This window comes from Lynx canadensis, chromosome C2, assembly GCF_007474595.2.
Source record: "Lynx canadensis isolate LIC74 chromosome C2, mLynCan4.pri.v2, whole genome shotgun sequence".
Taxonomy (NCBI): domain Eukaryota; kingdom Metazoa; phylum Chordata; class Mammalia; order Carnivora; family Felidae; genus Lynx; species Lynx canadensis.
In genome coordinates this window covers 71,674,828-71,692,448 of record NC_044311.2, presented here as the reverse complement: position 1 = coordinate 71,692,448, position 17,621 = coordinate 71,674,828, and the positions used below count along the sequence as shown (strand labels likewise).

The following is a 17,621-nucleotide window of genomic DNA, read 5'->3' as shown; positions in this document are numbered from 1 at the left end:
GTGAGAATTAGATGAGGTAATATATATAAAGCGCTTATTAGCACATTGCGTGGCATGTAATAGGCAGTAAGTGAATGTTACCGTCCATCTTCTCTCTCCACTTGGAGTGTAGGGATTATTTTTTATATTTTATGTAACTCTCTTGGCACTTAATACAGTATGTGGCACATGGAAAATTTACTGAACAAATGAGTAAGAATTCATACAGCTCTGTTTAAACGATAATTCTTTGTAATGATGTTCTGTATATTGAGATTTCTAAAGGATTTTTGAGTACAGATCATTAGTTTTGATGTCAAAAACTATAGCCTTAATGTAATCATAGAATGGCATCACAAGCTTTGTGTTCTTTGACACAGGTATGTCCTACTGAAAGAAAGAAACATGCTCTTAACTTTAGAGCAGGAGGCCAAGCGGCAGAGGTTGCCAATGCCAAGTCCGGAGCGGTTAGAAAAGGTAACATTTGTGGAGGCTAGAGACTATTGTGTGGGATAAAGGCCAAAACATGTAAGTCTATGGTTCCTGTATTTCTTGGCAAGTAGATTTCTTTTTTAAAGTTTCTGCTTGATGTTTAGTAAATGTACAGAGTTGTGCAACATCACTATTGTAGAATATCTCCATCACTCCAAAATGAAGTGTCATGCCAATCTGTAGTCCCTCACCATTCCCATCTGCAACCCTCAACAGATGTGTGGACATGGGCTTTTATTTCTCTTGGGTACATAGATAGGAGTGAAATTGCTGGGTCATATGGTAAATCTATGTTTAACATTTTGGGAAACAGCCCAACTGTTCTTTAAAGTAGCTGCACCATTTTAAATTGCTGGTTTCAGTTTAGCCACTGCCCTACCAACCAGGTCAAAGTTTTGAGTGCATTTTTTTTTTTTTTATTGTAGTAAAAAACACATAACATAAAACTTACCTTCTTAAATCATTTTTAACAGTATAGTTTAGTAGTATTAAGTACATTCACATTGTTGTGAAAAGGTCAACTATTGTTCAAATTAGGTTTTCTTCATCATTAAAAAAAAAATCCCCTTAGGTTCATGATTTCCACTCCTACAAGTAATTATTTGTATATGTTTCCTGTTTATCCAGCAGAATTTTTTTCTGCGTGTAGAAGTGTGCCTAATTATTTTTATTTACATAATAAAATTATTACATAATTATTTAATACATAATTTATCTAATTTGGTTATAAACTCTTAAAAACTCTCCTGACATTTGTACTTTCACTTACCTAGTATATCCTGGGTACTTTTCCCTTTCAGTATATGTAGATCTGCCTTTTCTTTTTCAAGGCTGTACACATTTTTTTTTAAATGTTTGTTTATTTATTTTGAGAGAGACAGTGCATGCGAGTGTGGGGGGAGGGGCACAGGGAGAGTATGAGAATCCCAAGCAAGCCAGACGTGGAGCTCAATCTCACGACCATGAGATGAGACCATGACTTGAGCCGAAATCAAGAGTTGGACACTTAACCAACTGAGCCACCCGGGCATCCCAATGGCTGTACACGTTTAAGCTATTTCTTCCATGTAGAAGTTTTGTGTTTTATTTAGTTGAATTTCTCAAGGTTTTTTGCCTGGATTGCTTACGAGGTTAATTCTTTGTTGATGTTTCTGTGCCATCGTAAATAGAACTCAGCTTTTTGCCTAACCTCAGCTGCTTCACGTTCGTTCGTTTCCCCACGCTACTCACAGCCGTTATTGCCACACTGCCTCTGAGAGGGGCGGACCTAATATCCCTGCAGAGAGTCAAAGAATGTAGGGAGTAAAGTTTTAGTTATTTAGCCTCACTAGGAAGAAGTTATTCTGACTTAATGAAAATTGAATTCCATAGCATATTTATTTTTATTTGAAACTTTATTTTGACACAACATGAGATTGACAGAAAAGTTAAGAGAATAGTACAAAGGTACCTTTCACCCAGTTTCCCTAAGTGAATATTTTACCCATTTGCTTTATCCTTCTCTGCCTCCTTCTCGAAATAACACATTTTTTCTTCAGAAGTTTGAATCAGTTATACACATCCATAAATAATTAAGTATGTGTTGCGAAAAAACAAGGATATTTCCTTACATAACCACTGTACAACTTTCAAAATCAGGAAATTGATATAATACTATTATCTAATCTGCAGATCTATTTCATCAGTTATCTGGACGTTGTCCTCTAATTTATAGCAAAATAAAATTCTGGATCATTTTCCAGTTGTTATCTCGTTAGTCTTCTTTAATCTGGATACTCAGTCTTTCTTTGTGTATCAGAACATTGATTCTTTTTGAAGAGTGTAGGCCAATTTGGGTTTGTTTAATGTTTCTCATTATAATCATGATGATTGGCGGAAGTATCATAGAAGTGATACAGTTTTCTTCACAGTACATAATATTAGGAGGCACAGGATGTGGATTTGTTTTGTTACCGGTGTTCACATCAATAATTTTTTAGTGTGGGGTGCCTGGGTGGCTCAGTTGGTTAAGAATCCGACTTTGGCTCAAGTCATGATCTCGTGGTTTGTGAGTTTGAGCCCCACGTCAGGCTCTGGGCTGACAGCTCAGAGCCTGGAGCCTGCTTCAGATTCTGTGTCTCCCCCTCTCTGTGCCCCTCCCATGCTCACGCTCTGTCTCTTTCTGTCTCAATAATAAATAAACATTAAAAAATTTTTTGTTTAAGTAAAAATAATTTTTTAGTGTGATGTCTGCCAGGTTTCTCCACGGTGTATATAGTTACTAATTTTTCTTTGTATTGAGATCATATATAAACATCCTGTAATTTCTCAAACTTGCACTCACTGAGTTTAACATCTATTGATTAGTTATTACTACAATGTTTGCTAAATGGGCATTTTTTTCATCCCATGATTCATTCTACATTTATTGGTTAGCTTTCTTATGTAAGGAATGGCTTTCCCTTCACTTTCTTCTATCCTATCACTGTGGACTCAGGGATTTCAGTTTTATTCAGTGAGTTATAATTCTTGAATACCTTCATCCCAGATTTAAGGACCAGTGTGGATTCCTTCAGGCTCGCCCCTGTGTTCTCATCACTTTTATGAGGCATAGCAAGTTGTTCTGGATTCATTTTGTACGTTTCCTGCCCCATCCCTGGAATCAGCCATTTTACAGAGGAATACCCTGATTCCTTTTAATGACGAATGACGTATTTAGAAACTAAGACCTGATGATTGCCACATAACATTTATAAAGCATTGAGATTTTATTTTCAGGATATTTGCTAATTCTGCTATAAGGAAAGTTATGGATAGCGCATTGTTTATTTGTTGAATAAGCTTTTGTTAGAATGGTGCTGTTGTAAGACTTTTAAACTTCAGTAATAGATTACCCCATCTCCCTGCTATAAAAAAATACATTTCAGAAGTGAGCTTCATCCCCATAGGTCATATATATTGCACTTTCTGGATTAGTAAATTCCAAAAATAATGAAAGCTTTCTCCAGATAAACTGAACGTGATTGTAATTTTTTTTTTCAGTTTTTATGTTTATTTATTTATTTTTTTTGATAGAGAGAGAGAGAGACAGACAGACAGAACATGAGCAGGGTAGGGCAGACAGAGAGGGAGACAGAGAATTCAAAGCAGGCTCCAGTATCTGAGCTGTCAGCACAGAGCCCATCGTGGAGCTTTAACTCACAGACTGCAAGATCATGACTTGAGCCAAAGTCAGATGCTTAACCAACTGAGCCACCCAGGCATCCCAATCATGATTTTGTTTTTAAGCCTCAAATGTATGCATCTTCTCAGTTTTGTGACATACTACTAAGGAAAATTTATCAAGAGAAAAAATTAAAAAGAATCCTTCTCAAGATATAATTGAAGGTGTGGAAGTGTGTAAGGACATTCTTGGCTCTAGAAGAGTTAAGCTGAAAGGAAAGAAAGCTCTCCAAGGTTGGCTTGTTTTGAATAAAGTGTATCTAATTGATATTTCTGATTTTCCTTCTCATCTGGAGGCATGAGCATGAGTAATCGGGTATGATTTCCGTTAGGAGCCCCAGCAGCAACCTTGCATGGGCAAACCCTAATGTAGTCGGTGAACAGCCAGGCTCACTAGGTTCCTAAGGGCTACACGGCACTTCACTCTTCTAAGTTTGTCTGTCTTCCAAATAGGATTCACCATTCTCACCCATCTTTTATTTCTCAGGGGTTTTGTAGAAATTCATACAGTTAAGAGGAGGTACGTGTGGAATCAGCTGCTCAGTGTGGCTTTGATTGAAGTAGGGGAGAGCAGATACATAGAGTGTGAGCTGCATATACAGGTTATGAGGTAGTCTATCTAAATTTGTGGTTTTCACATCTCTTTTGGATGCTGCAGCTACCTGGAAGTTTACCTTTATAATCTAATCTGCCACCCTGTTTTTGAGGGCTCTTAAAAGAAACAAATGTGTGTATACAGTATTTCTATTTGTTATGATGCTCACAGGTAATACACATAACTGAAAAAATGCCTCAGTATTTAGAGCTATGAAAAAATTTAGCTCATCTGTCACTAGAGTCCCCAAAGATGAATATTTATTTATAAAGAATATATTTTGCCCTGCTAATATATTACTGTATACATTTTAAACTTCAATAGAAATGTTAAAAGAAAGAGATAAAAATAAATAGGGGTTCCAGTAGGATCTTCTTGCATCTTGATGGATCATTGGAGAGTAGGATCAGGGTAGACCGATATTCCATTCTCTGTAATAGCAGCAGCTGCCAATCAGGTAGGAACATCTGTGTCGGGGCACCTGGGTGGCTCAGTTGGTTAAGTGTCCAACTCTTGATCTCAGCTCAGGTCATGATCTCACGGGTTCGTGGGATCGAGCCTTGTGTCAGGCTCTACACTGACGGCATGGAGCCTGCTTGGGATTCTCTCCCTCTCTCTGCCTCTCCCTCTCACTGTCCCTCTCTCAAAAATAAAAAACATCCAAAAAGAATTTTTTTTAATGAATTTTAGTTTTTCCACACCACAAGGCATTTGTGCCAAGGTGGCTAATGTGGGTTGACATCAAGGAATCCCTCCTCCTGGAAGCCATGAGGAAGTTTCTCAAAACTAGAAGGGAAGGGTGTTTTTCCCCTTGTATCAATCTAGCTTTGGAGATACTCTGTTAGTGACATATGCCCTCCCTCAAAACAACAATGAAGTGTTCTTTGTGCTAACAACATAGCTTAAAAAAAAAAAGTAAAACATGGGGCACCTGGGTGGCTCAGTTGGTTAAGCATCCGACTTCCACTCAGGTCATGATCTCATGGTCCACAAGTTCGAGCCCCGCATTGGGTTCTGTGTTGACAGCTCAGAGCCTGGAGTCTGCTTCCGATTCCCTCTTTATCTGCCCCTCCCCTGCTCATGCTCTGTCTCTCTTTCTCTCAAAAATAAATAAATATTAAAAAAAAATTTTTTTTTAAGTAGAAGACAATTCTGCATTTTTATGAAACTTGATAAATAGTATTTCAAACTGTACAGTCACCAGAAGTACACAGTTATCGAAAATCACACACTTCACTTGGCATCTCCAACACCCTCAGCTTTCTGTGCCTGGTCTGTTTTGGCATCTCTGTTTTCTGTAGGGCCATCCCCATCCTTGCCAGCATCAGCTTTCCCCTTTTTCCCTTTGGGTACCTTCTCTCCCTTTTGTGCAGGGGCCTTTTTAGGTTTGGGCCCTGGCTTTGGAGGAGCAGGTTTAGCAGGAAATCTTGCACATCTTCTCTGTGGCTCATCCTTCACCTTGGCTTTATGTCCTTTAGCATCCCTTTCATTCTTTCTCTTGGGCATGGTGGCGACTGTGGCAGGACATAGGCGCTGGATGTGGGGATTCAGTGGAGCACAAACTTTGGTGGGGCCCGGGGTCTTTCTCCCCACCTTTCTGTTGTAGGTGATTGTTGAAATTGTATCTTCCTAATCTCTTACCAGGTAATAGATTCCATGGATGCCTTAGATAAAGTTGTCCAGGAAAGAGAGGATGCCCTAAGACTTCTTCAGACTGGTCAAGAAAAAGCTAGACCTGGTGCCTGGAGAAGAGACATCTTTGGAAGAATCATCTGGTACATAGTTTCCACTGTGGTTTTTCTAAGATGAGAATGGAAATCTCATGCCCCATTCTCCTGTCCGGTATCTTTTACAAAAACTCTTATATGAAATTTATTACAGATGTATCTAATGTAAACAGAAGTCCCCAGACCCCTTTGGAACCCCAAGATATGAATGAAGGTAGCTTTATTTGGTAGCCCAGGCACCCCATTCTCATGATTCAATTATTTTTAGTTTTTTTTTTACTTTTTAATTTTTTTTATCTATTTATTTTTGAGTGAGAGACAGAGTACAACAGGGGAGGGATACAGAGAGAGGGAGGCATAGAATCTGAAGCAGGCTCCAGGCTCTGAGCTGTCAGCACAGAACCCAACGTAGGGCTTGAACTCACAAGCTGTGAGATCATGACCTGAGCCAAAGTCGGACGCCCAACCGACTGAACCACCCAGGTGACCCTGTAGGTTCTTTATAACAGTGGTGCTTAATCTTCTGTCAATCATGTGACCTTTTGGGAATCTGGTGAAAGTTATAGATCTTTTACCCAGAGAAATGTACATATGCACATAGAATTATAGAGCATTAACAAACACCATGAAGCTAATTTTAGGACATGTACCTGCCCATTAAGAACTTGAGATTAGGGGTGCCTGGGTGGCTCAGTTGGTTAAGCTGCCGACTTTAGCTCAGGTCATAATCTCATGATTCGTGAATTTGAGCCCCGTGTCGGGCTCTGTGCTGACAGCTCAGAGCCTGGAGCCTACGTGGGATTCTGTGTCTCCCTCTCTCTCTCTGCCCTTCCCCAGCTCACGCTCTGTCTCTCTCTCAAAAATAAATAAAAAAATTTTTTTAATTAAAAAAAAGAACTTGAGATTAAAAAAAAGTTCTCAAAAAAAAAAGAGTTTTCAGGGAATAAGGCCACATGAACCCTTTTCAAAAAAAGCATTGCTGCCATATCAGGATAAGCCCTAGTTCAAATTATGAAACTGTTTATTTTCATTAGTCTTTCCACCTTTTGTCCCCTGTGTCTAGCTCCCGAAGTCCTGTCAGACCCTGGGAAAGGATCTGATAATAAACATTCAAACTGAGGTATAAATAAATGAGGAGACCCAGTGTAGTCTCTGTCTTCAGGGCTTTATTTACATTTGGGTTGAGCTGCTAAGGGTCAGCAAAAGAGGCATAGCAAAATAAGAGACACTCCCTGTACTCTTGAAATTATACCACATAGTAGTGCTTATTCATTTGATAGGCTCTTTTTTTTTTTTTTTAAAAAGAGAGAGTGCACAAGTTGGGGGTAGGGGCAGAGAGAGAGAGTAAGAGAGAGAGAGAGAGGGAGAGAGAATCTCAAGCAGGTTCCCCGGGCTCCATGGAGCCCGACATGGGGCTTAATCTCATAACCCTGGGATCGTGACCAGAGCCAAAATCAAGAGTTGGACGCTCATCTGACTGAATCACCCAGGCGTACCTGGTAGTCTTTTTTAATTGAGTTTGCAGTAATAGGGCTGCTTGGAGCAAAATGTAGGGGAGTAGCTGTATGTCTGTAATGGTAAAGAGAAATTACCAAAATGTCTAGCTAGAAACTTTATTTTCTAATTTTTATTTGGATTAATACAATTGAGGTCAGTTAGGGAAGGGTGAGGACAGAGGAGAGAATATGTATGAGTGCTAGTCTCTTCTAGGTTTTTAAAATTTTGCTTTTTAACTTTTCCAGAGCTAAACAAAGTAGTAATTATATCATCTTTCCAACATAGCTTATTAACTCAAACATTATTAATTCCAGTACCTTTTCCCTAATTTTTTATTCCATGTTATAATATTTAAGGTAGCCTTTTAAATGCAGAGCTCCTTCTTAAAAACATTTCATCTAAATTTTTTTTTTCTGTCAAAAGAACATGTGGCAGTAATATCGGAGATTACTTTTTGGACACGTCATGCCCTTGTCTATTGAGGAGTGGTAGATTGTCATCCTGATGAACTGAGGGAAATACAGTACCGTTATCTATCCTGCTTAAAGCAGTGGTCCAAATTTCTTGTGGCACTGTCACATTATATAGTAAAGGCTGAAATTATAAAGAGATTGGAACTTTGGCTTCTAATATTACAGATTAATCCTGGATTAAACCAATCAGAAAAGATTGGTTAAATGGCCTGAAATTAATCCTTTTGTTACTTTTTTCATTGAAGTACTTTCAAATGAATGTTATATATAGTATGAATTCACAGCTTTCTTTTTCCCGCTCAACATTATGATTTTTTAGGTTTCATTGTGTTGAGGTAAATGTAGATACCTACATCAGTTGGTGCAATTTATTTATAATTTAAAAGCAAAAAACTATACATACACTTGTATGTATTATATATTATGTATGTATGTATATACATGTGTATATAAGTACATACATACATATGTATGGAGTAAAAGTGTGAAATACATCTGGTAGTGATACACTCCAGTGTATGGCTCAGAGCTGCTGTGGAAATACAGAACTTAACCTGCGTCTTTAAGTTTTTATATATATTTTTTCAAAAGTGATCTGAAGCAGACATTGCAAAACATACGTACACTCATGAACTCAGTGGGTTCATGTCTGTACTTTTTTCTAAGTTTAGAGTATTTCATAATTTATAAAAATTGTAAAAATCTTTTAAAAGCCAACTACATCTCATTTTATTGAAAATATATTTAGCTCAAAGATGGCTAAAACTCTATTTGTAAAAAATGAAAAATGTATGAAATATCTTCTATTAAGGCAATATCTCTTTGCTTTCTTGGCAGGCACAAGTTCAAACAGTGGCCTATACCTTGGTACCTAAATAAAAGATACAACAGGAAACGATTCTTTGCAATGCCCTATGTGGAACGTTTTATGAGGTGAGCACAACCCAAATACCCTTTAGTAACAAAACTTACCTTTATATCAGATAACACAAGTTAAGCTTTTACATAAGTAATAAGTTAAGCTTTTACATAAGTAATACATGTGTATTGTGGAAAAAATAGAAAAATCGGGTAGAAAAGATGAAATTAAAATCTTACATAATCTCATCATCCAAAAATAACTTGTTAACATTCTAGTGTATATCCTTTCAAAAAGTTTTATTGCCTTTCTATTCATCAGTCTGTATGTAAGTACGTTACTAAGTCTTTCTGTAATGTGAAAAGGAAGGTCTAAATACTTCAGTTACATAAGATATGAGCTCATGTTACTGCAAGGTTGATGAAATGAAAAGGGGCTAGGGTGAGGAGACGAGCCTGCTGCATTATGTCTGCTGTCATGTTACCCTGCAGAATGGTGGTTTCCAAATATTTAGTACAACAATTTTTTTTTCTGCATGAGGTTTATTATAGGGCTTCTGTTATAGAGGAATGAAGTGGTCCCACGAGCCCCCAGCTAATAATTATAAAAATGAAAGATTTTAGAAAATGGCTATTTTAGAACACTGGATCCACATCCAAAAGCAGACAGAAACCAAACTGAAGTTGGAAGGGGAGAGAATTACAAGTTTGTGGTTTCAGGGCAAGCATGCTACTCCACTTCCATGGCTGTCTGTGGCTGCAGAGAGAAGCTGGGTGAGGAAAACTTCAAAGTTACTGGCTAAAGGTGCTAGAGGTCAGAATTCAAGCAGGAAAGCAGCTGGAAATTTAAGAAGGAAATTCTAGCAGCACAAAAACCACAGCTTGTAACAACTGCCTTAGATAATACAGTCTACTTTCATCAAGAGTTCTTTAAAAACTGATGTTCTCTCCCAAGAGCTTGTTTCCATACCAAACAAATAAAAACACTTAAAAAAATAATTTAAACAGGAATGAAATATACCTTTAAACTGGCTTTAAGGTGTCTTGGTACATTTTAGAATCACAATTAAAAATTTTTATCTTGGGGCGCCTGGGTGGCTCAGTCGGTTAAGCGGCCGACTTCGGCTCAGGTCATGATCTCGCGGTCCGTGAGTTCGAGCCCCGCGTCGGGCTCTGTGCTGACAGCTCGGAGCCTGGAGCCTGTTTCGGATTCTGTGTCTCCCTCTCTCTGACCCTCCCCCGTTTATGCTCTGTCTCTCTCTGTCTCAAAAATAAATAAATGTTAAAAAAAAAAAAAATTTATCTTCCCCATTAAACCAGCTCCCTCTCCTCATTTTCAGTTTTATCTTTGTGATGTGATTTATAATAAAAGGTACATATATTTGGTCTTCCTCCTTGTTCCTGACACAGGACTCCTAAAACCCTTGGAATTTTCTAGGTGGGGTGGTATCTTTTGTTATGTTAATGACATGGTTTTTGGGGAGCACCTAAGAATGGGGGCTAATTGCTAGAGGAACCAACTTGGAATAGATGGTTGAAACTTTCAGTCCCACAGCCTGACTTCTGGAGAGGGGAACAGGGCTGGAGGTGAATCGGTAGCCAGTGGACAATGATTTGCTTTAATTGACTGTGCCTGTGTAATGAGGCCTCTGTAAAAAGGATAGGGTTCAGAGAGCTTTTCTGTTGGTGAGCATATGGAGACTGGAGGAGAGTGGCGTGCCTAGAAGAGGGCATGGAAGCCTCATGCCCTCTCCCCACTCCTTGTCCTGTGTACCTCATGTCTGGCTACTCCTGAGTTCATATCCTTTTATAATAAATCCATAATAGTGAGTAAAGGGGTTTCCTGAGTTCTGTGAGTGACTCTAGCAAATTAATCGAACCCACGGAGGAGGTCTTGGTAGCCTCTGATTGAAAGTACAGGTAACAGCCTGGACTTGTGACTGCTGTCTGAAGTCCAAAGAGGGAGTTGTGGGAGCGTCTGATCTGTGGCAAGTTGTTGGTTAAGAAGCATGTGTGACATCCTCTGACACGATCTCCACGTAGTGTCAGAATGGAGTTGAACTGTTGCTCATTCTGCTGGTGTCTGAGAATTGCTTGATGGGAGGGTAGAGGTGGGGGGACCACCACCAGTGGAATGAGGTCCAGCACCCCTTAAATAGTATATCCATTCTACATGGGCATTTTTCATCATCAGTGCCCTAGAAACAGTCAGTCTTTGATTTCATTCTTCCTGCAGAAGGTCTCCAGGATCTGTCCTTTGTGCTCCCACTGTCTCTGCCCTGGTGCCCTCCCTCTTCATCAAGATGAATTATTGAACCTCTTCCTCACTCCAGTCCATTCAAATACTGCTTCCTGGCTAATTCTCCTCAAACCTTTTTATCACATAACTTATTCAGAAACCTATAGTTGCTTCTTGTCTACAGATAAATCCAAACTCCTTCCCACCCAGGGTTCCCACACTTTAAGTCTTACCTGCTTACCCTCATCAAAGTCAGACCTTTCTCCTTGTTTCCTCAACAGTCTTGCTCATTTTCCCCTCTTTTATGTACAGCTCTGAAATCCTTCTACCATTCACATTTAAAAAAATTTTTTTTAATCTTTATTTTATAGATAGAACACACGAGTGGGGGAGGAACAGAGAGAGAGGGAGATCTAGAATCTGAAGCAGGCTCCAGGCTCCAAGCTGTCAGCACAGAGCCCAACGTGGGGCTCGAACTCCTGAACAGTGAGATCATGACCTGAGCCAAAGTCAGGTGCTTAACTGACTGAGCCTCCCAAGTGACCCATCCACCATTCACATTTTAAGGCCCAGTTCAGATACTAAGTAGTTGAAGACATTTAACTGCATTTTTTTTTTCCTCTACAACTTCTCTAGACCTACCGTGCCATTGGTCCTTTTGTCCCTTAGTCATATAAGGTGAAGCTATAAACGACTATGAGAATTTATGAATCCAGTGTTGCTTTTACAGGCCTAATACATGTCCTAATTGTTCTATTTTTGAACCTATCTTTTTTAGCCTTACCTTCAGGGCATGCATCATAATCTTCTGAATATTCTTAAGAATAGCAAACCTTGGGGCTCCAAGGTGGTTCAGTCAGTTAAACGTCCAACTTTGGCTCAGGTCATGGTCTCATGGTTCATGAGTTTGAGCCCCGCTTCCGGCTCGCTGCTGTCAGTATAGAGCCCGCTTCAGATCCTGTCTCCTTCTCTCTCTGCCCTCCTGCGCTCATGCATGCGGTCTCTCAAAAATTAACGTCAAAAAAATCAGAATAGCAAACCTTTATTCTTTATTTTTATGGGCTTATTTTTTTTAACGGCCAAAATTTAGTTGGAGCAAAGACTGAGGACTATCATGAGTAATCTGATTTCAGCTTTGCTTGATCTTTATACTTAAATTACAAAATAGCTCATATTTTTAAAGTACACACCTATCTTGGTCTTCACCCAAATAGAATTCTTGGCTCAAATTTCTGTGACCATACTAAGTAAGTTACTCACTATGATCTCTTATGTTGTTTTAAAATATACTCATGCCTAGTGATCAATAAAATATCCTGCAAAATCTTGTCTTAAGTACAGTAGTGGCTTGGCATCTATGAATTTATCATTTGCAACTTTGTCTTAAGTGACCCTAGAGGTCAAAATAATTTAGCTGAGGCACAAATGCTTCCTGCTCTGGAATGCAAACTCACATAGGGACCACTCTAGCACCTAACCGTCATCTCTTAGCATAGTTTTATTCTCTTTGTTGTAGGGAAAATGATATGGTAGACTGAGGTATTTGGAATTAAGGAATTCAAGAAAGTCTCAGGATGTATCACACGATACAAAAAATCTATTGTATTCAATAAAACTGGTGTTTTTAAAAGAGGAGAAAAGGTAGCCCAGTCTGCTACAGGCTCATAAGATCTGTTCATTTCTATGTAGGAAATAGGAAGCATTGGTGTAGGGTTACAAATGCTTTTGATTGTAAGTTTATCTTTGACTTATGTAGGTTTACAGTGATTATTCAAGTTTAATAACATACATGGGAACACCTGACTAGCCCAGTCAGTAGAGCGTGCAACTCTTGATCTTGGGGTTGTGAGTCCCTTGTTGGGTAAAGACATTACTTAAAAATAAAGTCTTAAAAGGGGCGCCTGGGTGGTGCAGCCGGTTAAGCGTCCGACTTCAGCCAGGTCACGATCTCGCGGTCCGGGAGTTCGAGCCCCGCGTCAGGCTCTGGGCTGATGGCTCGGAGCCTGGAGCCTGTTTCCGATTCTGTGTCTCCCTCTCTCTCTGCCCCTCCCCCGTTCATGCTCTGTCTCTCTCTGTCCCAAAAATAAATAAAAAACGTTGAAAAAAAAAAATTAAAAAAAAAATAGTCTTTAAAAAAAAATAATAATAATATACATGACACACCTAATACGAAGACTAGCATTATTGAGGCTTTTAAGTAATTGATTTGGATATCCTTTGAGAACATTGAGTAACAGGGAAATATTTTTGTATAAATTGGTGTTATGCTTTTATTCTAGATTGAGAATTGAGAAACAAGCCCGCATTGAAGCAAGGAAGAAAAGTTTAGAGAAAAAGAAAGAAAAATTTCTTCAGGAAAAGTTTCCACGTCATTCTGAAGCCCAGAAGTCAAGTGTTGTCTAAGATGTCTGAATTCTGAAGTTACTATTTTGTTTTCCTTGGATAACAATCTATATACAAAAGTAAATATGTATTAAGTAATTTATAAAGAAATTGTGTTTTTTAGTTAAATGACTATCTCAACTGGTTTAAGGGTTAATATGGCATGCTAACTCTGGAAGTTAAAAATTCTGACATCTAAGCAAACTTTAACATCACCTGTACCTTACAGTGGGAAAGTGATGTCAACTGCAATAGCAAAGGCAGTAAGGTCATTTTTGGAATTCAGGTAACATTTCTACTATTATATTAATAGCATACGAAGGGGGTGTGGACATTACTTTTAATAAACAATGAGTACTTTCACTCAAAATAATATAAATACATTTAGTAAAACTTAAAGTAGTTAAGTCACAACACAACAATAATTCAAAACATTTCTGGAATGGCTAATAACTTTTATTTAATTTTGCAAGCCTAAGGTAAAAAGCATAGGCAGTAAATTTTACTAGTCAATAAAAACCAATTCTACCAATCACTGGTAATTAATATACTAAACAGAGTTGAAAAGCATTTTACTGAAAGCAAAATATTTAGAGAAAATAGACATTTATACAAAATTATAAAATGCTTGTAATAAGAATAAGTGCATTTCAAGGAAAGCACAAACTTATCTTAATTTATAGAGCCAGTTAAAGCCTTAAAAAATTTAAGTGGAAATTGAAATATGCAAAAATGTATAAACATTCTACAAAAGATGGTCACTCTTTTCCTGAGTACACTAAAGCTGTGGAACTTAAGGTGACACGGGAAGGCAGAGGTCTGGGAACTCTCCTCAAGGGCATTTCCTTTCTACACACTGCTTCCCTCCTTCTTCATATTCTTGTTTGGAAATCCACATCTGTTGAAAGGTGCCCTGTAAAATGGAAAGAAAAATTATATATTGTGCCTTTTTGTTAGAACATACTTTTTAAATTATCTTTTTCATAACTGATTTTGGGGCGCCTGGGTGGCTCGGTTAAGTATCCAGCTTCGCCTCAGGTCATGATCTCACTGTTCGTGAGTTCAAGCCCCACGTCAGGCTCTCTGTTGATAGCTCAGAAACTGGAGCCTGCTCTGGATTTTGTGACTCCCTCTCTTTCTGCCCCTCCCCTGCTCACACTCTGTCTCTCAAAAAATAAACTGATCTTGCAGAACGCTTAAGCCCCTCGCCCAAATAGTACTCCCTTATTCCCTTATTTCTGCCCTCCTCTAGAACACCCAGAAACATGATTTAGAAAGAATAAGTCTTTCTATACCTATTAAACTGTCATGAGGATTTAGAAAATGGCTGTGAAAGGAAGATGGATGGTTTAGCTATGATGGCTTGGTGCCAACCTGAGGCAACAATAGAAACTATCGGAAGGTTTCCTCCCAGTACAGAATTGATGTTCTAACACTTAACTAATGGCAGCATTTAGAACTCAGAAGTGCATGGGGTGCCTGGGTGGTTCAGTCAATTAAGTGTCTGACTCTTGATTTCAACTCAGGTCATGAGCTCATGGTTCATGGGTTCGAGCCCTGTGTTAGGCTCTGCGCTGGCAGCAAGGAGCCTGCTTGGGATTCTGTCTCTGCCCCCTCCCTGGCTCATACTCTCTCTAAAATAAACATAAAACTTAAAAAAAAAAAAAAAACCCTCAAAAGTGCTCATCAGGAGTAGGATAAAGTTTTACAGGAACACACACAATAAATATAGTGCATAAGCACTATAGAAGATGGAAAGGAGGAAAATAACCAAAGAAGGAAGAAACCTAGGCTACATTAAAAATAAAAACATATAAGCAGGAGAAATCCATTCTCTAAGATTAACTCTATTCAAGTGGACTTGCAGTGGTATCCAGCTTTGATCTAAGATCTATTAAAAGACTGGAAATAGAATACATAGACACTTATGTCTATAATACATTTATAATAATACACTCATGTATTATTATAAACTTTTACTAGCTTAAAAAGGTTTAGGAGTGGGGCTCCTGGGTGGCTCAGTTGGCCAAGTGTCCGACTTTGGCTTGGGTCATGATCTCAGGGTCTGTGGGTTCAAGCCCCACGTTGGGCTCTGTGCTGACAGCTCAGAGCCTGGAGCCTGCTTTGGATTCTGTATCTCCCTCTCTGCTCCTCTACTGCTCATGCTCTCTCTCAAAAATAAATGTTAAAAAAGAATTTTTTTTAATTGTTTAATAGAAATACTTCATGAAGGCACCTGGGTGGCTCAGTAGTTAAGCATCTGACTTTGGCTCAGGTCATGATCTCACAGTTCATGAGATCGAACCCCGCATCAGGTAAACACCAACCAGCCCTGCTTCTGGTAAAAAACAAAAACAGGCCCTGCTTCAGGCAAGCCCCATTTCTCTCTCTTCCCCTCCTGGGATTCTCTCTCTCTCTCTCTCTCTGCCCCTTCGCTCACTTGTGCCCTCTCTCTCTTGCTCTCAAAAAAGAAAAAAAAAAAAAAAAGAAGTACTTCCTGACATTTACTTTGGCTGCTCTGAGGTGAAGGGGAAATTCCCCAAGTCTAGGGTGCAGATAAATACAAGGACTTTTCCTCCTGATTCAAGGCAAGCACCCATCTGAGCAATGTGAAAAACCCAGCACCATGACTTCAACCATTTGCCCCAAGAACCAACTCCTGACTTCCTCAACCTCACCAAGAGGCCAGGGAACAACCAGAACCTGAGAAGGAATGATTTAAGTCCTGACCAGTTCCAATGGGAGTACGAAAGGGCACAAATATGTTAGTAGAATCCCCACCTTTGAGAAGGGAAACTGAAATTAGGCTGACAAATAGCAACTGATAAGGCACTAAAGCATTTTGTTAAATTAGAACATGTAATTCATTTGATAGTTATACAAAGATAAATGATGCACTGAAATTATTTTTAGTCTTTTTACTAAACTTAGTTTATATTCACTGGTACACTTAAATCATTCAATAAGACTATTTTTCAAAGTAGTTTACTAACCAAAGATGCTAGAATGGAGCCACCAATCCATGAACTAAACCTCCGTTCTACTGTTGTATTATTTGCAATCAATTTCAACCGCATACTCTAAAATAGAGAGGGGAGAATAAGTATTAGTACAATCAAGTAAAACAGGTGACTCAATTCAAAAAATTCAACTTTGAGGACTTCTTAACAATTGGTTCAAACACCAGTTACACGTGATTATTTTGCAAAAGCTAGGCTAATAGTAGGCATAGGTTGAATTACTATATAGAAAGTACTTTGATTATGGTTTTTAATGTATAATATTTAATAATTACATCAACCTTAGAAAACTGCATACTAAAGAGTATGGCATTCACAACAATATCCTAGAATAACAGTAAACACATACTTAACACTTACCTATAAATCAGGTATCGTGCTAAGTGCTTCATGTGGTATTCCATTTCTTCCAATACCAAATACCATTACTGTCCCAACCTGCCACCCTTTCTATAGTCCTCACCTTTCTAACTACTTTTTTAGTATCTTATCCTAATTCCTCCTATCTTAAGGTCACTCCCCCCACTCCACTTCCACATCAAAATGCAGACATTAGATCTCAGGTTTTTTATTCATAACTGCTTTCCTCCCAAATGAGTGTTTATGTTTTGAACTCACACTCTCTTGATAAACATGGTTTTGTGGCTCAGTACTATTGCTTCCTGTCTCCCTGCATCAAGAGATTTTCCCCCTACCTAGGACTTTGTTTCCAGGGATAGTTCTTAAATTGTTGATACTCTATTATTTTATATGAACACATAGTTTGTGTTCATACAACAGTGAAATAAATGTATATGTTTCAGGAGTAAAATAAGTGATATGGGAGGAGAGGGTGCTGGGAGCAGGAGGGATGAATATGGATTTTTGTAGATGAGGAACTGCTGGGTATCTGTTGCAATGGAATTTTTTCCTGTTATTTCATCTATTTTTAATTGTCTCCTAAATGAGATGGATAATATCTAACTGCTCTTGACCAAGACCTTGGACAGCCCAGGTCTGTATTTGTTATTCTGGGACTTATTATCAAATCTAATGATTAGTATTATAATTAAGTTCTATTCCAGATCAGACTGTATCTCCAAGAATGTAGTAAATACAATTCAAGTGTCAATCTTGTGCCTATATCAGTATTTACATAACAACTTAACAATTACAAAA

The 17,621-nt window shown here is 38.5% G+C and overlaps 3 protein-coding genes across 3 annotated transcripts in view; 1 reads left to right on the top strand and 2 right to left on the bottom strand.

Annotated features, from left to right (window-relative positions):
- MRPL47 (mitochondrial ribosomal protein L47) overlaps positions 1-13,550 on the top strand; it is a 35,064-nt gene extending 21,514 nt beyond the window's left edge. The window contains exons 4-7 of the mRNA XM_030329412.1: positions 360-456; positions 5,912-6,042; positions 8,802-8,897; positions 13,341-13,550. Of these exons, the coding sequence (XP_030185272.1) occupies positions 360-456; positions 5,912-6,042; positions 8,802-8,897; positions 13,341-13,464 (448 nt within the window). The 3' untranslated portion in view covers positions 13,465-13,550. The remainder of the gene's footprint in view (positions 1-359; positions 457-5,911; positions 6,043-8,801; positions 8,898-13,340) is intronic.
- On the bottom strand, positions 5,501-5,841 carry LOC115523401 (non-histone chromosomal protein HMG-17-like). Its single transcript, XM_032594709.1, has one exon. It carries the CDS (start codon positions 5,771-5,773, stop codon positions 5,501-5,503), a length of 273 nt encoding a protein of 90 aa, XP_032450600.1. The 5' UTR covers positions 5,774-5,841.
- A 327-nt stretch (positions 13,551-13,877) lies between the features above and the next one.
- Positions 13,878-17,621, bottom strand: part of ACTL6A (actin like 6A) — a 29,559-nt gene continuing 25,815 nt past the window's right edge. The window contains exons 13-14 of the mRNA XM_030329411.2: positions 16,437-16,523; positions 13,878-14,356 (exon numbers count right to left, since the gene is read on the bottom strand). Coding sequence (XP_030185271.1) covers positions 14,276-14,356; positions 16,437-16,523 — 168 coding nt within the window. The 3' untranslated portion in view covers positions 13,878-14,275. The remainder of the gene's footprint in view (positions 14,357-16,436; positions 16,524-17,621) is intronic.

Coding starts and splice junctions, on each gene's coding strand:
- LOC115523401 (XM_032594709.1), bottom strand. CDS start 5,773: ATGCCCAAGAGAAAGAATGAAAGGGATGCTAAAGGACATAAAGCCAAG.